This window comes from Giraffa tippelskirchi, chromosome X (genome assembly GCF_054371585.1).
Source record: "Giraffa tippelskirchi isolate mGirTip1 chromosome X, T2T-mGirTip1v1.2.pri, whole genome shotgun sequence".
In the NCBI taxonomy this organism is placed as follows: domain Eukaryota; kingdom Metazoa; phylum Chordata; class Mammalia; order Artiodactyla; family Giraffidae; genus Giraffa; species Giraffa tippelskirchi.
Genome location: NC_137289.1, coordinates 18,563,412 through 18,587,452, shown reverse-complemented (window position 1 = coordinate 18,587,452; position 24,041 = coordinate 18,563,412). Strand labels below are relative to the sequence as shown.

Sequence of the window (24,041 nt, the reverse complement as noted above, 5' to 3'; positions counted from 1 at the left end):
TGGAGAAGGGAAAGTTCTCCTTTACACTAGAAATGCCAACTAAGTGTAGAAGGAATAATGGAATTAGAGAGTCACCATTAGGTAGTGATCATAACACTAGCATGCAAAAAAGATCAATGGATACTGAAACTAGTGGGGGAAAGTCTGATGAGAAAACTGGATATGTATATAGTCTCAAAGTACCTCCACACAAAATATTTTACAAATTTCAAAGGGAAAATGCTAACTGTACAGTGGAGAAATACAGCAGATATCTCCTTCACCAAAGGATTGACGATCACCAGTAACAGGACAAAGTGGCACCATGGGCCTCCTGCAATGATCTATTGAGAACACATCACCACTTCTGTGGTTATTTCTGCCCAAAACGCATAAACCTGAATTTAATAATGAGGGAATATCAAACCTAAATTGAAGGACATTTTTCAAAATAACTGGCCAGTACTTCTCAAAACTATGAGGATCACAAAAGACAAGGAAAGACTGGGGGACTTACAGATTGAGGGAGACTAAAGACACATAATGACTAAGTGTAACACATAACCCTCGGTCGAATCCTAGGCCAGAAGAAAACTTTTTTCCTCGCTAAAAGAGCCTTACTGGGCCCAAAGGCAAAATATGAACAGGGTCTATACACTAAGCGGGATAGTTTTGTAGCACGGTTAATGTCATGATTTTGAAAGTACAATGTGATTACGTAGAATGTCCTCATCTTCAGGAAATTTACACTGAAGCACTTAAGAGTAATGGGGTATCATGTCTATGACATTCTCAAATGGTTGAGAAAAAAATGTGTGACACACACACACATACATAAAATAAAGTGTGAGGAATAAAAACTAATGTGGTTAAATATAAACAAGCAAGGAATCTGGATGAAAAATATATGGGAGTTCTTTGGGATACTCTTGCAGCTTTTCTCCAAGTGTGAAACAAAATACTTTATACATTAATATTTTTTAAATACTGAAAAGAAAATTGAGTGTTTAAAACCCGAGTCATGCACGAAAGGCTTTTATTTTTTTGCCTGTCTTCCCACCCCCCAATCTTGTTCCAAAAACAATGCAGAGTCTTACGAATATGTAGAAAAAACATAAGATAAAATAAATCCAAAACAAGTAAGAAATATGTGTGGCCTTGGCAAGAACCTTCTAAATTGTCGAATTCTACAAAATGCTCTTGAAAATTTGACAGATTATGTGGAGAGGTTTCTCTTTGTTTTGGGAAACAGCCCAAATTTCAAAACAGCTATTAGTTCTTTTGTATTCTTGATATCCTTTTTTTTCAAAATTTCTCTGCAATCACACACAGAGAACGCAATATTGGGATATGGAAGCAGAGAATAGTAAGAATAAAAGAAAGAGGCTAAAAATTTTACAGAATTTTATGCATGTGTACACACTTTATTAATTTTGCATTCTAAGATATACACAAAGTCAGCATTTCACAAAACTTATTATTCCAAAAGCAGTTATCATGAAACACAGTGATTATATAAGTCAATCAAGCAAAAAGAGGATCTATTAAATTTTCTTATCATGTCATCTCTTATATACTTGTTTTCAAATAGAAGCTTGAAACATGATATAGTATTAGAATAGGAAGAGAGAATTTTACTTTATAAGAATGATCACTTTCCAAATATTAGACTTTATATAAAAATAAAGTACTGTCACCAAATCTCATCTGAAGGCTAGCATCTCTAGCTTTTATTTATTCCAAAACAACCCCTGCAGAAACTTAACTTTCTAGTCACTTTAAATGATAAAAACGAACCTTGGCTTCAATAGTAAAGTGAATCATCTTGCCTCTTAGTTCTCAAACCAGTGGAACAGTTTCATTTTCCTATCCCAATTCTACCTCACCACAAAATTTCAGAAACAAATTTAAATATCATTACATTCTAAAGGTTATGTCTTAAGAGTCCTAGATCAAAGCCAAAAAATGATGGCTAAAAGTGTCCCTTAAGGCAAAGAAGACAGTAGAGAGAAGGTGGATAAATATCCTATAGGAGAAAACCATCTCTCAGTATTATATAGGCAGAAACTCTTAACATGGTTATTTCATAAACAGAATAAACATACTGCATACCATTGAAGTAATTTTTCTTTAAAATGGCATCCTAGAGAACAATCTTCAAAATATATACATTCCTGTTAAAGTTTGAAGGACTATGGATTTTGCACAGGTGAAAGCCAATATGAGAGATAAAGCCATTAATGGCCATGATGGTGGTTATCACAATTTAAAATAAACAACACAGCTGATGCTGTAACATAATTACTTACTGCAAGCTAAGTGATGCTTTCTTATAATTCAGAGAGAACAGGGTTCCCTTCGAGCCCTACAGTATTACTAGTCTGTGAGCACCCTCAAAGCACATAATCTTCCTTTAAAATTCAAGGACCTTTGCCTTCAAAAGACACAAATGCAGTAGTTTTCATTTCTTACATTCATTTAAAAATGGAATATTATGGTCCTAGCAGGCAAATTTGCATGTCAAATACAGACAACCCAACCACGATGTCTGAACACTGTAAGAAATCTATCACAACAGACATTTTGCACGGTTTTAAATAATAAATAACACAGCAATAGATTACACTCAGGGTTTTTAAAATAGCTCTATTGCGATTTTCCTCTTTTAACTGTTAAATAACTTATGGTACTGCACATTTACTATCATGTACACTGTTGACAGCTCAAACAGCTTCTTAAAAGCAGAATGCACAATGACACTGACTTTGGTAGCTCCTAAAAGCTTCCTTGACCTTTTATTAAACTGGATTCTGATTCTGGTGGCAACACAACAATCAAAATACAGTCAACAGGACCACTCACCACACGACAAAAACAAATGACTCTAATGACAAAAAAGTAGTCAGAAAGAAGCAGCAATAGAAACAATATGTAGCAATCAGACACACAAAGCCCCTTTTCTACCCTACCTTATGATAAAGAGCTTATAACAGTACAACATTGAACCCCAAGGCCCTTCAGGCCTCATTACACCACCAGAGACAAACTGTCAAGCTCCATGTATGCTTTTCTACATAGTGGTTTGTGTGTAAATAACATTATTCATTCATTTGTAGGTGCTCCACACATCTGGTCAAGGCAGGAATTTCTTCTCCTTGAAAACACCACCTAGAAACATTAACAATATTTTATATATTCCTTAGGACAACAGGTTTGAGGAGAACAATATCAACCTGGGTAGCTAAGTCATAAGAAGCCGTGGTGACTAAATCCAGCATCCTGTAAGTCTGTTTACATTCTCAGCACTATAATCAATCCTCACATCCTATACTCCAATAGCAAAGAAGCAATATGGACAGTAATGAGAGCAACGACATGTTTTTTCCCCTCTGTGAGAAATGGCAAGGAAGCGGGTCAAACAGGAAAGGGAAACAAAATAATGTACTTTAAGCTGATGCAGAAAAATAAAAATTTAATATCATCAAGAGCAATTAATCTAATATTGTGAGGTAAAGAGATTTGAGACTTACGTAGTCAAAGGGAACAAAAAAAAAATCTCTCAAGCAAGAGAATTTCTGATCAACTCCAGCTGTCATGTCACTGCTGGGGAAAAGAATCATTATCGAAAATACATATTAGTGCTTTCCTTAAACTATAGACTCTAAAATAAGGACTCTTTGAAGCACTGAGAAATTATATATGTATATGGATATACTCTAAGCAATCAAAAATGAGTATTTGAGATTTCGTTACTAGCTCAAAATGAGATCAGCGTAAAGAGACATAAGTAAGGTTACTACATTTGTAAAATCAAACTTTAGAGAAGAGTGGTGCCAAAAAATAACGGCATCAAAATGGTTTAGATCAGTAACACTTTAATCCTCATTATGGATCAAAGTTCTCTGCGTTCCTCCCTGAATGTTTTATGCAGGAAACAGCAGTTAGAACACTGAATCAGAAATGGGTAAGTCACTTGGGTGAGAGATCATCCATCAAGATGAACGGAGAGCATGAATTGGAGCATGCTACTGGAGCGTCTGCGGTTGTGCTGCCTTTAGCCAGCGATTCTGAGGACAAGCCACTGCCGCTATTACTGCCATCCAAAATATCTGAACTGAGGACAAAGCAAAAAGAATTATAAGCAGATGCATCTATCAGGATAAAGGCAAACATAACATGCAACGACATGGTTTCAAGAACTCATGGATCAGTACAGCATTGGTAAATCATAAAAAGCATAAAAGCAACAGCAAAACTACAGAATGGCCTATGTTCAGATACCTGAGAGAGGACAATGTCACAGAAATCCCAAGTCAGACACTCAAGGCTCTTTATTATTTGGGTGCTCTCCTGGAGGCACTGGAAGGTCCAATGTACCAGTAAGTGTTCCTCTGGATGTATCACGGTTTTTGTGAGGGAGTTCCCCTACCTTCAGTTCAAGAGATTTCTACCCTTATATTTCTCCCTTTTTAAAATTATTTTTATCTTTATATTAATATTCTTACCTTCCTGTCAGCCTTCGAGTAAGAGGAATGGTTACTCTTGGAGGTACCCTGGACTGTTGGAAGTATTCTAGCAAGTATACTGCTTCACTGTCCCTCCATCCCAAACCATCTTTTACCTGCTCTGGATATTATCGCTTCCCCACTCCCAAGAGGTCCTAGATTCAAAGACACATTATTTTTTTCTACTTTCCTCCATCATTTGCCTTTTATGTTCTTCTGATTTTATGAATTTCTTACACTATTTCCTTTCCTCTTGCTTTCAAAACACAAACGTCTCCCTCCTATTCCTAAAAGGCTCCTTTCTTTAATTCCTTCAGTTACCATCCAATCAAGCATTTAAATGGAATGCTCTAGATCCATGGTCTCAATACCTGCACAGACTATTTGCCTCTTTAATCCTGATAACTGGCTTCTGCTCCTATCCTTCCACTAAGACTCCTGATCTGGGCATCAAGAGCCTCCAGAACCCAGTCTGGGGATACCTGAACCATCCAGTCCAGGCGACCACGTCTCCCCAACAATCAAGCTCACCTGCGTCACGAATCTGGCTTCAGACTTTAGCAGCCACAATTCACAGCCCTCACAATCTGACCTCAGGCTGCCCTCCTAGCTGTGATTCCTGTCAATCCAACATGTAATCTCTATGCTCTAGATTTGGCCTGAATTCACTCATTCATTCATTTCACTTCTTCTAATATTTACTGAGTAACTGCTAAGTGCAGAATGTATGCCAGATATCAGAAATACAAAGGGATATAAGACACACTTGATCCCTGCCTGCATCTAATTTACAGTACAGTACAGGAGACACACTTAAATAACCATACTAATAAATATATAATTAGAATTTGTGATCAAAGCGGGAAAAGATGCAAGGGGTTCTTAAGAGTATGTAACATGGGTGACCAGATCTAATTTGGAGGAATACGGAGAAATGAGGCTCCCTCAAAGTGATATTTGAGCAGTCATCTGGAAGATGAGTAGGCATTAACTGGGTAAAGTTGGGAAAGAAGCATGGGTATGCCTAGGAGCCAAAAGCAGGATACTGTTGCTACAGCACAAAGAGCAAGAACATGATGAGAGAAAGCTGGCGAGGGAGTCAGGCATTTTTAGGATCTACACAGACATACTTTTTATTTTTTTAACTTTTGCCCCCGCCACGAGGCTTGTGGGATCTTAGTTCCCTGACCAGGAACTGAACACAGGCCCTTGGCAGTGAGAGCACAGTCCTAACTGCTTGACCACCAGGGAATTCCCATACTTTTTATTTTTGAAAAGGAAACAAAGCAAAGGATTGGAGAAGGAATTGTGAATCAGCAAGTATGGGTTCTAGTTTAAGTTTGATCACTAGCTCCTTTGCAAAAGCCCAGCATGATCTAAATTGCTCTGAGACTAAGTATCATGACGTTTTTATAAATTTCCAAGTTAATATATTTCCATTGTTAAATAACCTATGGTTCATTTGGAAGTTTCTGGGCTCTGTACCACCCTTAATAAAATATAACTTCCCCCAACCCAGCTTCTCTACTCTTCTATTTTCCTTCAAAATGTCATTTTTTTCCCTATTGCCTGTGGATTGTTTTCAGGTGGAAACAGAATACAAATAGGCTTTGGAAAAGTAAAAATAAAAATGGAAACAGTATATTCCACAGTCCTCCTACTCTATGCTTACTGCTGTCAAATGCATCATTAATAATACCACTTTTAAGTAAGAAGTTTGGAAAATTTAGCTGGCTCTGGTACTTTTTTCAACCAAATGGCAAAATGAGTCTAAAATATGAAATTATTCAAAGTACTGAAAAAAGTTGCACAGATAATCTAAGACATTGGGAAATCAAAAGACCTTTATATTTGCCTTTGGAACATACGTGATTTTTCCTCCTGCAGCATTTTGCCTAGACTAATATTAAAATGAATTTACTTTCCTAAAGCACATATTGGCTGGGAAGCCGAAGGCCACGCTCTCTGCTAGTTGGCAGGAAGAAACAGGCTTGGATTAACATTTGGCCACCAAGCAGATAATCTGAATATAAATACTTTCTTATTCTAACCAGACTGATGGTGTGCCCTGGGTTAAAAGATTCCATTTGCAATAAAACTTGCTTGCTTAGGTGAATCTGTATTCATTCAAAAACACAGAACATGACTCATGCTGTGAAATCTGGTCTTCTGACACTGTTGACTACCTTAAAGAAATAAGGGAACGGGGACGTTTACCAAAAAAAAAAAAACAAAAAAAGAGTCTGAACATTTCACTTCATATGTTTTTTTAGGAATTTCTTCTCTGCTATTAAGTATAAACATATATAATTTTGATTCATTGACAAAGAATAGCATACTTGCATTTTGTCTACAGTGCAACTTAGATGTAGAGCCTGGTAAACCTTTAACCAGATATTTTCACTAAACTAAAATCTAGTTTCTCTTCTAATTAACCTGGCACTATTATACATGGTCCTACAAGCAGTGACTACAGGTCACAGATTACACATTATTAATATATTCACAAGCAAGGCTTACGTGATTTTGCAATCCATAGAGAGATCACTGTACAAAAGTGATTTTTCAGTGTCTGCTGTTAAATCTTCTACTAGGGCTTCAAAAGCAAAATGTATGGTCCAATTTAAGTTTCTCTTTTTATTCCCCAGTTTAAGCTCTGGTGGAGGTGCTAATGAGCCTTAGACTAATGGCCCAAAGCCAAACAACAGCAGGGAAGCAAAGGACCTAAATAATTCAAATTGGACATAAGAATACATGATACAAAAGTAAACTAATTCATTCCAGCCACTGACTATACAAATTGAGGCACTATTTGAGCCACAACACCAAAAATATTTATGACTGTTAAAGCAGTGCTCTCTGTCTAAAAAAGCTAAGGGAGGAAGGGAAAAAGCGAAGGGAATCATTAAAGCATTCAATGATAAAGTAACAACAAAACTGGGTTGTCCAGTGTGACTCATGCTACTATCCATCTGGCTGAACCACTCTGAACCTTGACCAGTCAGTAAACCGGGTTCTATGAGATCGATAGCAGATAGGTAAATGTGTTAGAAATCAGCCATAGCCCAGCAACCCCAGCACAGATTTTAGCATAAGGTAAGACTACAGGGCATCCCCTGACCCCTTGGTGGGGGTTAACCTGGTCCACAGTGTATGTTCTCTGGTCTCTACCAGCTTACCTTATGAAGACCCAGCATTATCTTGCTATATAACCTCTATGTTTTTAAGATCATTTAAATATGATCATTTCCACTGTCACTTTGGGGACAGGAGTTTAAAAGTATCAGCACATAGGGATGTAATGTATAACATGATAAAGATGATTAACACTGCTGTACGTTACAAATAAGAGTTGTTGAGAGTCAAATCCTAAGAGCTCTCATCAAAAGGAAAAATTTCTTTTTCTATTTCTTTAATTTTGCATCTATAGGAGATGATGGATGTTCACTAAACGTACTGTGGTCATGATTTCACGATGTATGTAAGCCACATCATTATACTGTACACCTTAAACGTATACAGTGCTGCATATCAATAATACTCAATGAAGCAGGAAGAAAAAATTTTTAATTAAAAATACTCTTTAAACACCCCAAACAAAAAGTATCAGCACAGAAGTCTAAGCTGCTCACATAATCAATCTTTAAGTATAATGTAAACATTTCTATCATCAAATCACAATTAAAACTTATTCTTTGCACATGTCATATTTTCACGATAAAATTTTCTTGCCATGACACATAGAACATTAAAAATACTGTCAAAAATTACTAAGATAAATCTAACGTAAAATATTAAAAAAAAACAACATAGAGGTAAGTCAGTAGTCATGTTAACACTAAAGCACTGGGCAAGAAATTTCATGGGAGACTTTTTCCTTTTTGGTAGGAGAAACAGAGTATCACTTAATCTTCACTACATGGTTAGCAGCTCTGAAAACGCCTTTATTTTACACAGCATGCCACAGACCGTTTTATTTTCAAAAGAGTGAGGAGCAGAACAAGAGTCCCCAGCATGCAAAAAGAATCAAAGCACCATGCAAAGGTGTACTTCCGACGTACGGTCAAACTCTGATGTTCATAAGGACTAAATGCAGAATGACATAATCCTTGCCTTGTGGTGGGCAAAGTTCCCCGGATTCGGTCGGCAAAGACTGCAGAATCTTTAGTAAAAAGTACATTTATAAAAAGGAGATCTACCATTCCTATGCACAACAGTTGGAGCACTGGACACCAACTCCATATAGGTCCATACTCAAACTTCCCATTTAATTTATACTTCAAAAATGTAAAATTTTACAGATCATTACTAGTATATAAACTTTAAAGTTTTAAAACCTATCTTTTCTTTGTGGAATGGGGCAGGGAACAAACTATAATGACTGAAATGTTGAGATAATACCTACTAATGATCTGATACCGTTTCTCTCCCTAAAATGTATAAGAATGGTTTCCTTTAGTTATTGAGTAGATTGTTATCCTTGGCAACAGAAACAAGAACACAGCTACTTCCTGTCTCTGTCCTCATTTCTAAGAATATGTCTGATCAATGAAACTGCTTTTAAGAGACAGGAATAAAAAATTTTCTGCAAAAGCAGAATCTGATTTTTACATATCATGAATAACTGATTTTTACATATCATGAATAACTGATTTTTAAATTCTCTTAACTATATAGACATAAATATCAGCAATCTCAGTATACAAGGTGTTCCAAAAGTCTTAGTGCAATTGTCAGCTTTAATATCCTCAGAAGTCCAGATGCTACAAACTTACTAAAAACACCATTGAAAAGTTTAATCACCTAAATATCTTTGGCACTGACTTTTGTGAATTTTGAGTATTAAATTTCTTTTTAAAAATTACGAGAGCTATATGTTGACTGATTAGCACTCTATGAGTAGCCTTGAATAAAGCAAACCTCTCCAATGTGAGGTGACACTTTTTTTTTTTACTGTTTTAGATAATTTGATTACTCCAAATTTATGACCGTTTATTAACCAGAAATTTTCTACTATTCCCTGTAGCAAAATTGTATTGGCTCTGTTTTCATTAATATTCTTATTAGTTCCAAATATGCCCATTTACTTTGCAGTTAAATTTTTTACTATCATTAGCACGTATTTATGTTTGTGTTATAAAGCTAGGCATTAACAAAATACAGCATTGTGCACTGTTCTTTAAAAATCTTAGTTCTATAGGAGATGGATATTCTAGGAACAGTCAATTCTTGGCTGTTTCACTCCTTGCTCTTTAGTTGTGAATGATCTGCTATGCTATCTCTTTTTCATGTTCTCCCTTTTGCCTGTGCATTATTCTTTGACATTCTAACAGAGTTAGTTAATAATGGAAAAGAGGCATCCAGAGGCAATACTTTTTGTGTTTACAGAGCAAGAGTGCTGATGTTCCCAAGACTCCCACAGCCAGTCACATGTCCACGAAGGATGGAGGTGGTAGCAATAGAAGCAGAAGCCTCACAGGAGTTCCATGGGAGCCTAGTGGTTAGAATACTGGGCCTTCACTGCTGCAACCTGGGCTCAACCCCGGGTCAGGGAACTAAGATCATACAAGCCATGTGGTACAGCCAAACAAACACAGAAGCCTCACGACAGTCACCATCATAGACAGCTTAGATTGTGCTGCTCAGAGGAATAAACATCTGAACAAAAGGAGAGGACCCTTGGTAAATAACAGACATTCTCTTTTCTTTCCTTACCTGTGTGAACCTTTTTCATGGCATTGAGCACAGTCACCCTATGACAATATTAAAAAAAAAACAACACCTCACCCTGTATGTTTTTAACTTGGTGAATGCTTTCTTATCTTTTAACATGAACTTGGTTACTTGGTTAGTAACTGGGCAAGCAAATCTATCTATAATGTCATGTGCCTATATTAAAACCTACTTTACCATAAAAGTGATATGCAGTTTCCACTCAGTGTAGAATTTCACCTGCTAGTCCTCTCAACAAGCTTTAGAAGTTTTCTCTTTGCAAACATCTACATACCTGGAAAGGCACTCTATACCAAAATTAGCACACTAAGCTACCAAGGACAGACAGGGATGAGAGAGAAGAGAGAATGTGGGGCTGAAAATAGCTAGAACAATCTAAAAGGCATGTGTTCCAAGGTTAGAACAGTACTGATCAACGAGTCGAATCAGCCAGAATAATCTGTGACTTCTTGGTGAACAAGAAGCAGGGGTTATCTTGGACAAAACAATGAATAAGTGATTGGAAAGCAACAATTGTCAGTCTGTATAACTTATAAGTAGCTTACATACATCTTCCATTTAGAGGACATCATTCTTTTTAAAGTGAATGCCCTCTGGGGCTTTTTTAAAAAATCCTTAGCCATAAAACTCAGATAAAAAAGTTCTAAAAGGCTCTACACAATTGCATCTACAACATAGGTACTCAGCAAGTTGACAGAAAGGAGCTTCCCTGGTGGCTCAGACAGTAAAGAACTTGCCTGCAATGCAGGAGACCTGAGTTCGATCCCTAGGTTGGGAAGATCCCCTGGAGGAGTGCATGGCAACCCACTCCAGTATTCTTGCCTAGAGAATTCCATGGACAGAGGAGCCTGGTGGGCTACAGTAGTCCGTGGGGTCACAAAGAGTCAGACATGACTGAGCAACTAACACACATACACACATATACACAAGTTGATGGAAACGTACTGAAAGATTTCCAAATATCACCTGGCTGCTGCTATAATCCCTTCCCTTTCCTCCCAATACATGCTGGAATCCAAGTACTCAACTTTGGGTATAGGAAAAGAAGTTAACTTTGCACAAAAACACTAAAGAGCCTTAAGCTAAACTTCTAAACTCAGATGAGTCAAACTAAAAAAGAAGTTATGTGAACAGACCATAGGAATCTGGAAATGTTACTATTTAAGTGAAACCTTAGGATTGTGACAGAATACCTTAAAATTTTCAAAAAAAGATTTTATAGCAACAGATAGTGCTATTTAGAAAATGCCCTGCTTAAGAAATGCTGGTGTTCTCTGCTAAGTTAAAAGGATAGAATATTGGCTTGGCCAAAAAGTTTGTTTCAATTTGTGGGAAAACCCAAATGAACTTTTTGGCCAATCCAATACAAAATGCAGGCAGAGAAGTTATAATCAAGGCACACTACCCAGGGCAGCCCAGAAAGTCTCATGCCATCCAGCTATTGACACACTCCCATACCAACAGCAACTATTGAGAGGCTGACCTAACAGAAGCTAGGCAGGAAAGTGAAGATGTCAAAAAGGTACACACACTTCCAAAGGTAGTACTGACTTTCAAACAATCTAGTTTCTTACACTGCCTACACCTCCACGGAGATTTCACCTCTAGGGAGCATGGATAAAAAGTTGAATATATTTTATATCACCCCAATATACTTTTGCTGTGGTTCTTTTCAAATACATCATCCCTTAATATCCTTGGGGTTTTATTTCATTTTTTACCATGAACTGAGATCAGACAATTGTGCAGCCTCTGGAGACAGCATATTGGTGGTGCCTTGGAAGAACCTCTTGGGCTGGCTTTCAGTCTCCATTTCACCTAAAACAGAAAGAGGTGATGCTATCATAATGTGATTTTACAGATACAGGCTTGCTGCTAAAATGGGGTGATCTTTGTGTGACCAAAGATCAGAATACTTCAGGCTGTCACTTGAAAGCTATTTTTTTATGTGCTTTAATGTAGAATAAATACACTGCCACTTAACCTCAACTAAAAAGTCAGCAGCCCGAAAAATACCTTCTCATTTATTGTACACAGCATGCTGTCCACACAGTCAATTTCTTTAATAGAAGAGTAGAACACTGATTTCATTAGGCAAAATGAATCCAGACTAACCACAACAGAAAAAAAGTATCCCCTAATAGCTGAAGCGCCCGGTGAATAACAATTTATGCTAGATGATTAGTAAAGACTCTTGATTTTATATATTTTAATATCAAAACATTTCCTGAGATGAAGTCAAATGGACTCTAAAGTATGCAGGCTAATAAAGAACATACAAATCAAAGATTGCTTTAGGCTACTTAGTGCAAATGAAGATTAGAAAATATACAAGTTTAAAAGCACATCTGTAATTAAAGGCAATTATTGATTAGTTCACAAAATTAATGCTGTACTGGCTACTTCAATCCTGTAGATTTTCTCAGAACTGGGGATAGAAACACTTTACGTTGGAAGAAATAACACTTAACATTTTGCCGCGGGAGACCAAAGACTAACAACTCTAAATTAGACAGAAAAAGCTCCTTTCCAAATAAGCTATGATTTAAAACATGCACACACCTTGGTTTCAAAGCTCTTTATCTGAGCTTTAAAATCAAACATTAAAGACAATTTAATTCATGGGCTTATCTATACTCCATTAGGAAATTAGCAACCATGAACTTAAACCTCTACAAGAGTCTTATGATGGAAAAAGATCAAGGAAGAACAAACACAACATTCATTTTTCCCCCATATTATTAATTAATTCATATTATCTTTCCTCTGGAGCTATCCTGAAAATTACTGAAATTCAAGAAAGGTTATATTTTCATTTGCTTTTTTCCATGCTTTAATATGCAGCTTTTCAAAGCTGCTGCCGGGCTTTCAACACTTCATTAGCAAAAGACTTCAGCCCTTTTGAGCACAGAATCCCTCCATCTGCTGGTATATTTTGGAATAGCTTTGAAACGGAACAACCATATTAAGTTCCACCAACTTCCTACAATATATTTAAAATTAATATCAATAACAATACTAGCTTTAATTTCTAAGCTTTACTTTCACATCATAGCTCCTGAGAAGGTTTTTAGGATTGTAAATAATTCCTTGCAGCATTAAGAAAAAAGACCATTGATTTATAAAGCAAAATCTATTCCTGTCACTGTATCAGCATCTGTTCCCCAGAGAACACCATCTTTAATTTTAAGTTGTCTGAAATATAGCACTTTCGAATCTGTGTATGATACTACTAATGGAAAGTTTTCACCAAAGCTGCAAGTATCAGTTTACCTAACATTAGAAGACTTGATTTGTTTACTAGCCCTGGAGGTGATCTGCACACACATACAAAAACTTACTAAATTGCTTTTTTAGAATTATCATTAAAACTCTCATTTAAAATGACATCCAACACTTGCAATCGTGTGGTTATATCCCCAGGAATAATGACTAAACCCGTGTTAAATTTCTTTGCCTTTCTTTAAATAGACTCCATTGGGTGCCCTCTATAAGCATCTAAAACTAGCACTGAGTGAGATCATTTTCATTTAGTGCTTTGTGGTTTAAAATAATGTAATTAAAAGAGCACCCCTTGGGAGTTTGCGGTTGGTAGATGCAAACTATTACATATAGAATGGATAAACAACAAGGTCCTACTGTATAGCACAGAGAACTACATTCAATATCCTGGAATAAACCACAATGGAAAAGAATATAAAAAAGAATATATATATGTGTATAACTGAATCACTTTGCTGTACAGCAGAAATTAACACATTGTAAATCAACTAGACTTCAATTAAAACATAAATTAAAAGAAGAAAAAAAGAAAGTGTATTTCTTATAAACCACACACACACACACACACACACAGAGCACTCTATTATATCAAAAACCCTACAGAGACGAATGGAGGCTGTTCTGTTTGGCAAGCCATCATTTGGTGGTGGCTTATATTTGAGCATACAGCACGTGTATGGACTTATTTGCTATGACATTAACACATATTTCTGCAACATATCAACTTATATCTCTTTTATATTCAGATTGCTGAGAGGCAAAATTTCTCAAACATATATTGATTATATGAATACACAAATAAGACTCAGTTATGAAGTGTAAAAAAAATATAGACGGTATCAAATAACTAATTCCCAGAATTTAGAAATCAGTAAAGCATACATTGGAAAAGAATACTGTACTATTTTTTTAGAAAAAAGGAGTTAAGCTTTGAACTAATTTCAGACAGAAATTGTTAATTTGTAATTCAAGCTGGACTATGTTTAACAGCAGAAGGGCGACGCATACCTTTTCTTTTAAGAGGAGCAAGAACACTGGGCCTAATGCACTTGATTGGACTCTGGCTTCTCCTGCTTTAAAGAATAAACAGGATAACAGTAAGTACTTTTGGCAAATCAATACAATTTATAGCCATATAGGGAGAAATGGACAATATCTGTGTTGTACATTGAGTAACTGAAATGCCAATACATGATCTGACCTGGCATATGACAATCTGGAATAACATGGCATTTTAAGCCATTTTTTAAAACTCATTTCCTAAGATAAAATATCCACAACAGTTGTTTTTCTTTTAAAGATAAATCTTATAAACAAGTTATTTGGGATTTTGACTGATCTAAAATTTTTTCCCTTACTTTTATAAAGAAGATATTTCCATATGCGTGAAATGTAAACTGAACATAAACTGGCACTATGTCTCAAAAATTAAATATGGTAAAATGTTAACAGCTGAACATATAGGTGGTAGGTATATAGATGCTCATTGTGAAATTCTTTCAGCTTTGCTGTTTGAAATTTCCATAATAAAATGCTGAGGGAAAAGTTCACCAGAGAGACAAATTTAATGAACAGCCTTTCATCCACATTGAAAAAGCAGGTTTACTTACGTGGAAGAGCGTCTTGGGCTAGGAACGGGACTTGGTGGTAGCCCGCTGCTGCTCACAAACATCTGCAAGGATGGTGAAAAACATTGCTAGGAAAAAACATACATTAAAATAGTTCTAGTATTCCAGCTTTCAAAAGATTCTTCTCAAAATGACGAAAACAACATTTTAGAACTACTTACCTGTCTCTCATATATGTTTATGAGAGAACAGATGGATAGATAGAGTAACAGATTTTTTCTCAAATTACTACCATAGACTTCAATTAATTTTCCTTCCAGTCATTGAATTCATCAAAAATTAGGTGATTTGTGTTTGTGTATTGTGCATTTTAGAAAGTAATCAGCTCCGTGTGTGAAAGAGAGTTAACATCTTATCAATGAACCTACCTTTCCAAATCCTCTGGTGGGTGATGGTGCCGGAGAAACTGGAGTGAAGTCAATCCTTTTAGGAGAATATAATTTCTCCTGCTTGTCAAAATCACTATCACTCTGTAAAAAGAAAGTGCTATTTCCTCATAATTCACAAGTCAACACATCACTGTTCTTTATTACACAAAGACACCTACACTTTTACAGATATACACTCCTAAAAGTTGTAATTTCATATCCTGGTGGGAAAGCAGAGATCAAATGCTGAATTCAAATTTGGAAACAGGAGGGCCAAAAGTGAATGAAGCCAATTAATAATACAGTGGGCTCTAGAAAATAAAAAAAAAACAAGCAGATATGTGAAAACGTTACCAGGCTCAAGCTCTCATCCCATGACTGGCTTATCTGCATTGCAGTTTGCACTTCTCTAAAACAGACAAAAATGAACAGCCATCAGATCTTGTAAACAAGACATACCTTAGGCCACACCCCGTTCTTGTGAAGCACTAACCTTTCGTGCGCAGTTTCTCTGTTCATTATGTCCATGCCTTCCTCCTACAAAGACAAACATGTGCTGAAAACAGAATATTTATCCACACAAACGAAAAGGACCTTTCTACTTCATCTGACATCGTCAGAGTACAGCGGGACTGACATTCTAAGATTGTCACCTGTGCCACATCTGTATTTTACCTGCCCACTCAGAAGAATTTTCACCTGTCTATAACTAACCAGAGTGGCAGCCTGACTCATTTTTAATACTTAATTCTGCAAAATGAAAATAAAATCAAAATGCAAAATGCAGAAAATTACAGATCTGAGCCAGCAAGTAAAATTTACCCTTTTGATTTGATACAGTCTGCTGCTAGGAATCCGATTAGGTGAGGTTGACAGCAACTGGAAAGAAAAAGTCAACATTTACTATTTTTTGAATCACAAAGCTGTGGTCTGCTGTCAGTGCCAGTGTACAACCTCTTCCTAGATAATTTTTCATATTCTTCTGAGAAATCGAGCTCTTTAAATCACTGAACATTAATGCACTAGAGAGGCAGTACATTCAGTCTTCAGAAAGTACACCAGGTGTCCAACCTCAAAGCACCATCTGTCGCTAGACAGGCACTGACTTTAACATTTTTCCCAAATGAATGCAGAGCTGTGTACATTTATGTAAAAAAAGACTCCAGGTCTTAGAAATAGCCATTACCCCACTTAACTAAAATAAGGAACTCTGTATGGGGGAAAGCAAAAACTCTGATTCTATTCATTTTTATTACCAATGCACCAACGGAGGAAGACGAGCAAATAAGCCCAATAAAATATTTTGTCTAATTCGAACAAACTCTGAGAGATAGTGGAGGACAGAGGAGCCTGGTGTGCTACTGTCCATGGGGTTGCAAACAGTTGGACACAACAACTGAACAACAACAATAATATTTTATCTATAGTTAATGTTTATTGTAACACTTTAAAAAACTGCAATAAGGCGATTTTACTTGCATGATCTAAGTCAATTCTAAAATTTGATCATTAATGCTATCACCACAAAGCTTACTAGTTCAGAAAAAAAAAAATCAATGTAGAGGCAAGGTGCCTTTTAAAGATAATTGTTGCTTTCCTTTAGATCATTTTTTAATAACACAAAGATGAAATGATTTGGGTACCAAAATATGTTCCTTCAAAAATCACCATGATCTGATCATGAAATGTAAGGTAAAATTCATATTAACATCTTACGGCAGGGGGATGATGAAAGGCAAATGAATCTGTAATAATATAAAGCCAAATACTCCAATTATCCTGCTACAAGAGGCCCTATCCCATCCAAACTTTAAACAATAATCCTGTGGCAAGTAGTATAAAGTAGCGATAAACTAAAAAACGAAGTTTTTTAGGCAGAAGCTAATTCAGGTAAAATTTTTTAGTTATCCACCGTAATGAGATTTTACCTCAAAAGAGATCCCTTCATTTCCCACCCCTTTCTTTCACTTCTTCCTCTCCTAGGCTTTGAAAAGAGAAAAATCTTACCAGTAAAATTCTTTTCAAAAGTATTTCTTTTCCATTATGAAAGTAATACACGTTTGTTGGTGAACTCTTGATAAGGTCATTTGAAAAAAATGCTAAGCTACTGGGCCAGTAAATAAGGCAGCCAAGACTCCATCAGGACAGCAGGGCAGAGAGCATGAACGGGTCCGCTGGGGAACAAAAGAGACCCCAAAGGCAGCAAAATAATCAGGAAAAGCCAAAGGACCGCCAGAAGCTGACTGCAGAGACAGTCACCAGTTTCGATGGTAGGTCTATATCCACCGCAACTAGTCAATTTGAGACATGACTGGAAAGTCGACCCACAAGAGGGACAGAGACTAGCAGAGCTGTGTCTGGTACCGGCAATGAGAGCAATGGATGGGCTGAGGAAAAAGCCAAGAACCTCAAGGAAGTGCCGGTTAATGGTGTGAAATAGAGCAAAGAGCTCAAGTGGGACCAGAAAAGAGGCCCCTGACACTGGTGGTCAAGTGGGTGCTGGGGAGTTTTACAGGGTGGTTTTTGAATGGAGTTGTGGTAGGTGTCATGAGATTATAAATTGGATGGATTGTTGGCAAGGAATTAGAGGCAGTTGAGTGTGGATTAAGCTTTGAAAAAACTCGGAGAGAGGAAGGGAAAAAGGCAAAGACAGACCTATGAAGAAAGAGGTTTGTTTTCCAGATATGCGATGTGTGAGTTTGGAGAAGGCAGGAGGGAAAGAGCCAGCAAGGAAGGGACAGAAGACACAAGATAGAGCAGAAACAACAGACTGAGCAAAGGTCCAGGGGAGTCCGGCAACTTCCCAACCACTGGCAGAAGTTCCCCGTGTGAAGGGAAAGACTTCCAGGGGAAGAAAGTCACTGGTTATCTAAGAGAGGTGTCTGCCATCCCTGAGAAGTGAAAAGGCTCAGGTCGTCTGCTGAAAGGGCAAGGGGGTGAGACAGGAGGACTGCCATTTTTGAGAAGATTTTCAATATTGCTTTGGAGAGCAACATGGGGCCACTGGTTCCTTGAACCCAACACTCCAGGAAAGAATGTACTGCTTGCCCTTCAAATGTCTAGTTCCTCTCAATTCCCTATCTGGAATAAAGGCAACACTTTTCCCCTGGTCACCAAGAAATAAACTATCAGTCACTCTGAGTACACCTTCCTTTCTATCTAATCAGCAAATCATGAAGATCCCACTTCTGCATGTCTCTTTCATTAGCCCCCCAACTGCACCTCTTTCCATTTCAGTCTGCAACACCTTACTTTGTGCAGGTTAAGATTGGACATAGTATATTAAGTATATTAAGATCTGTAGAGCTTGTGGTGACATAATACATATGGTGTAATCAATATGAAAAAAGTAGCCAAAGGGTGCTGGGGAAGGTGTCCTAAACCAGAAAACCAGAGAGGAGAAGGGGAAAGAGTGAGGAGAACATAGGGATCAGTAAAGAAGAGTGCATACACACATCCCTTCAGCAAACTCATGCATTTTAGTGCAGCCAGAAGGAAGGCTATTAGTGAGATGAGCCCCGAATCGTCTAAGAATCTTAGATGCTAAGAATCTTCACATCTTAGAAAACAGCCAAGTGAAGTGCAGAGGGGCAAAATCATTTTCCCTTCTTTACTATGCTATTGATATCAGGAACACAGCTGTAGAACATGTAGAAAGATTTTTCACATATACAGCAATAACGAGTAGTTCTATTTTCTAGTATCCTCAGGGAAGAAGGTGCAGGAAACCAAACCTCCAGAGAGCTATCATTTCCCCCTTGAAGTATCTGTAGCCACTTTGGCTGGAAATCTTAAAAGTGTTCTATCCCCCCCTTCCCTTTCTTAAACAGATTTTACCAAACAGAATAGCACTGGAAGATGTCTAGTCTAACCCCAGCTCTGCCACTTACTAAACTGTGTGATTCGTAACAAGTCACTTTGGTCGGCTGAGTCTTAGCTGCTGCCTCCTTTAACTGGGAGAAACATCTTTTGCCCTGCCTACTTCATAGGGGTTGCTATGAGAATTAAATGTGTGAAAGTACTCTGTAACATGTAAAATACCATATAAGTGTAAGTATTACTACAATTTAAGGAAAGGTTAATGACCCAGGTATTGTAGGAACATCAATTCAATGCCAGTGACACCCTCAGGGTCTATTAACAGGCTGTCAGCTCTAATACTAAGCCACAGACTAATTTTGTAAAAACCTCTATCTGCTTTTCAGTCTTCCCCTCTCCTCCCTTGCTAGCAGCTGCTAATACACCTTTAACCCAAATGTACTTCTTCTGATTTGCTGTTCTCACACACTACTGAGTTCAAAGCTTATTATAATTGTGCATAAATTTTAGATGATTCAGAGGTCAGAGAGCCTCTCCTATAAATAAAATGATGAACCTTTGTGCACAGACTATGGAAATCTGGTTCAGCCATTTAGAGGCCTATCTGCTTACACCTCATACCTTCTGGGGCACTGCAATTACTGGATAAGTGGACTCCACATGTGAAGGGCTACTATATAAAAACCTCTTCATAATTTCTCCCATCACAACCAACTAAAAAGGTGATCCATGATGGCTCTGGCTATATAGGCAGTCACCATCAGCATCTCTACTGGAAATGCAAATACAAGCATTTTCAAGTAGACTTTACTTTAAATAGATAGCTCTGTCCAACAAAAATAAATACTCTGCTACCATATACATGATTTTTGCATCCTAGGACAAATAAAGACCTGTTCTCAGATATAATTAGAAATTAATCCTGACTTACCTCTGAGCTTCCCTGGTGGCTCAGATGGTAAAGAATCTGCCTGCAATGCAGGGGACCAGGGTTCGATCCCGGAGTTGGGAAGATTGCCTAGAGAAAGAAATGGCAACCCACTCCAGTATTCTTGCCTGGAAAATTCCATGGACAGAGGAGCCTGGTGGGCTACAGTCCATGGGGTCACTAAGAGTTGGACCCAACTGAGTGACTAACACTTTCTTAACCTCACAACCATGATGCAAGTAGTGACAAAAAACAATGAACAGTGTTTAAAAATACCAAGTCCCACAGTCAAGAAAAAATTTTAACCAGATTTCCTTTTTGTACCAAAAATTGAAAATGGCCACAGCATAAGCAGTAAACAAGACAGGTAAAATCATTTGTTTCTTTCATAAGCAGTGGTGCCTAGCACGTCATCTCAAGAAAGAACAACATTTGAAAGTGTCTCCTCCAATCCCAACCACTAAGGATACTTACTCCTATACTTACCAAGTTGTGACGGCTCATGACAGTTGTACTATTCCTCCGAGCTCTAAACGTGTAAGGTTGAAAAACCTGTGAAAGGTCACTGAAAAGTAAAAAAGAAAATGATTTGTTTTCTCATATAAGATATCCTTCTGCTGTATCAATGCCAGTTCTCTGGTTAACACTGAAATCTTCGATGGCCCCTCAACTCCTCACCGTCCTCTGCAGAACGTCCCCAGTAGTGTGCTGTGGAAGAGAGGCTGGCTGAGATACTGGTCTCCTCCAGGCTGGGGGACAGCTAGAAGAGGTATGGGGCGGAGCTCTAAACTGGTTGCCTCCAGTTCCTTCTGGTCAGAATTCACGCCCCCAAACCAGTTACCACCAGACACCAGTAACCTCATCTGTTTACCCCAGAGGACCTACCTGTGAACGTTACTGCCTACGTGCGCTGTCACGTGAGTAGGGGTGGGGAGCCCTGATGCCCAGTAGGAACCCTATCAGCACATCTCCCCCTGTTGCCCTAAACACCTGTGCTACTCTGGAACCCTGTTGTTCAACTACATCAACAGACCTGGAGATCTGCTCATGTTGCCCCCTTCTGCCTCAAATGCCCTCCCTCCCACCAGTCTCTGTCAAAACCCTTCCTATGCTTCAATAGCCATTTCAGATGCCAGACCCCCCACAAGCCTCTCTTCATTCCACAAACCTAATGCTATCATTCCCCTCTTTGCACCCAAAGAGTACAATGGGAAACCAGATGCTTCTTGAGACACCAACTTCACCTTTTATTAAAGGCAAGTGTGCATGTGTTTTAAACCCCTTGGGAGAGGTGTTTTGGTCACCCTGAGCAGTCCTGAGCAGAGTGCCATGCCCAGGACAAGAAGCCAAGAAGGATTTTCAAGGCTGAAATGGACTGGGCTTCCAGGGATGGTGGAGATCATCTAATCCAGCTCTCTGAAATTTTAAATTAGAAAACAGAGACTCAGAAAGGCTAAGTGAGTCATTCCTGATTATAGCCAGTTAGGGAGAAAATTGGGACTAGGCCTGGTCACCTCACTCTTTCTCCTGTCACATCATGCTACCTTTCAAATAATTACTTAAATCATGAAGCAAAAAAACAGCCTGTTATTTCTACAACAGTCTACATGCAGGTCAACAGGATCACCCCAGTCCCCAGCAACTGCTGGCTTACAAGATTCAAAAACATAACCAAAAAAATACCAATTTATTTCTATAGTATCAAAAATAAATGTAGAGCCAAGGACACAAGTGGGAAAGCAAAGAGTCACTTCACCATTCCCTCAATGTTGAAATATAATAAAAGACAAAAAGTAAGTCTGTTTTTTCCCGAAAATAAGGATATCATAATCAGTTTGATAGACAAGGATTACCTTTCTCTTTGCCTTCACTGTGCTTGATTAGTGTTTTGGCTAATTCTACTCCCATCCCCCTCTTTTGGAGTCATTCCATTTCTACAGGGTCTCACAAATTGGCTTTAAAATGAATTGTCTAATTACAAAAGTGAAATGTAATAGGCTCAAGAGGTCTGCCAACCTAACCTTCACTATCACAAGAGTCTGCCTTAAAATAGACCCTCTGGAGACTTACTGGCAGGAAAACACAAGACCCTACCACTAAAATTCAAGGGTCAATTCTTTCTATTGTTTTTGAAAACCTGCACTTTCACTGACCTAAGCTACAGGCAACCCTTCTTTTTTTATTGACTGGAATGTGTTTCAGGCATCTTTAGGATCTGAAAACATTATGACAAATCTGAATCACTTAATAGGACATGAATGTGGCATTTAATTACAAGTTATTAGATAAACTGTGATTTATAGAAGTAAACCTCTGTTAACACCAGGGTTCCTAAACTAAGCTTAGAAATAGCAGCTCTTAGAGACAGGTATCAAGTTGCAATCCTAGTTCTAGGGGCTTCAGTCCGACATTCAGTGGTGTAGATTAGGCACGGCAAGCAACCTGTTAGAATACCCAGAAGCCTGTTGTAGTTCCTTTGAGAGGGGCCAACAGAGCCCCAGGTAGAGAGAGCCCCATTTTCCCCACACTGCCCAGAGTTTAGGGTCAAACTTTCACTCCACCTTGGGACCCAAGTCACTGTCAAGCAGACAAGTCCCGACCCCCTCAGCGTGGAGAACTCATATGAGCTCCAACTCTCACTGGAGGAAAGGAAGACTGCTTGCAGCGGGTCGAGGAGCTCCTGAACTCTGCACTCCATCCTCCCCAATCCTCCTCACCTGAGCCCATGGATCAGGGGAGCGCTGTTGGATCTCCTCAGGGTGCCTCCATCAGATGTGTCAGGCTCAAAGTCCAGCTCCATTTTCTCCTGAGCCATGTCGGAGACTTGCATGCAGCACGCGGACAGTGCTCTGCTCCTGGTGCTTAGCTGTGGACTCCCAAGACTCTCACTGCAGGACTGAGCTGCTGGGGACTGGCAGCTGGGGGTGGAGGCTTGGGGGCGGGGGCGGGGGCGGAGAAAAGCCGGAAAGGAGGAGGAGGGAAAGAGGATGAGGATGATGAAGGGAGGCTGAGAGTGAGGGAGGGGAGGGGGATGGAGAGGTTGTGGTGGTGGGTAACAGAGTAAAGGAAGAGAGAGGAGGAAAGAGAAATGGGAGGAAGAGGGAAAAGAGCAAGAGGGAGGGGAAAAGGATAGACGGAAAAGCAGGAAGACAATGAGGGTAAAGGAGGGGGACAGAAAGGGGAGAGGAAGAAGATAGAGGGAAAGGAGGAGGGCAGGGTGGAGGGAAAAGAGGAGCTCGGGAGCGAGGGAAAGAAGGACGGGGTTTGGGAAAGAGGAGACAGGACGGAGGGAGAAGTCAAGGGAGGGGTATGGAAACTAGGCAGCGGCGGAACTCATGCTGCTCTTTCGGCCAACGACCTCAAGCGGGGCCGTGCTACAGATACCCGAGCTGCCCGGGCAGCACTAGCACCGAGGAGCTAACAGTCGGGCAGGGCCCGGCCGGGCGGCCTCGGCGGCTCCAGCTCCCCATGCCTGGGGAGCCGGTCCAGCCCTTCATGCTCCGTGACCCGGTTCCGGAGGCTCCTCAGCCCTGCTATCGGAGCTGCTCCCCCTCCTCGCCCCCCCTCCCTGCCTGGAAGACAGGTCGGGGGTTTGGCCAGCCGCCGCCGCGGTGCCTGCTTTTCCTTTCTTGGGTTCTAATGGCCCGGGGGAACCCCTTGGGGCCAAGACCAATATCTACAACCTGCAGCCTTTCATTCCTCCCACGCTTCCGAAGCGGGAACCTCCGCAAAGCCAGGTCTTCCGCGTCCGGGAACCCATTGGGTCCTGCGCACGCGCCCACAAGCGGCGCCAATGGGC

General features: G+C 39.1%; 1 protein-coding gene and 2 non-coding genes across 51 annotated transcripts; all 3 read right to left on the bottom strand.

The window, feature by feature from the left end:
• Positions 1-1,382: 1,382 nt before the first annotated feature.
• On the bottom strand, positions 1,383-24,010 carry PABIR2 (PABIR family member 2). 49 transcript variants are annotated; one of them, XM_081566468.1, is made up of 12 exons: positions 22,960-24,010; positions 20,729-20,807; positions 20,246-20,332; positions 16,318-16,374; positions 15,989-16,032; positions 15,850-15,904; positions 15,496-15,597; positions 15,110-15,171; positions 14,508-14,572; positions 11,939-12,035; positions 10,200-10,237; positions 1,383-3,147 (listed from the first exon to the last, which is right to left on the bottom strand). In XM_081566468.1, exons 1-12 carry the CDS (start codon positions 23,070-23,072, stop codon positions 3,113-3,115), a joined length of 834 nt encoding a protein of 277 aa, XP_081422594.1. In that variant the 5' UTR covers positions 23,073-24,010; the 3' UTR covers positions 1,383-3,112. The 49 variants fall into 49 exon arrangements, with proteins under 49 accessions (XP_081422594.1, XP_081422597.1, XP_081422621.1 ...); XM_081566471.1 differs by having other exon boundaries at positions 14,508-14,569; XM_081566495.1 differs by lacking the exon at positions 20,246-20,332 and having other exon boundaries at positions 14,508-14,569; positions 22,960-23,173; positions 23,926-24,010.
• Positions 8,365-8,504, bottom strand: LOC145537319 (small nucleolar RNA U109). Its single transcript, XR_014076340.1, has one exon. It is a non-coding gene; the product is annotated as a small nucleolar RNA U109 (small nucleolar RNA).
• On the bottom strand, positions 12,172-12,265 carry LOC145537320 (small nucleolar RNA U109). The gene has a single exon (XR_014076341.1). It is a non-coding gene; the product is annotated as a small nucleolar RNA U109 (small nucleolar RNA).
• Positions 24,011-24,041: the final 31 nt, after the last annotated feature.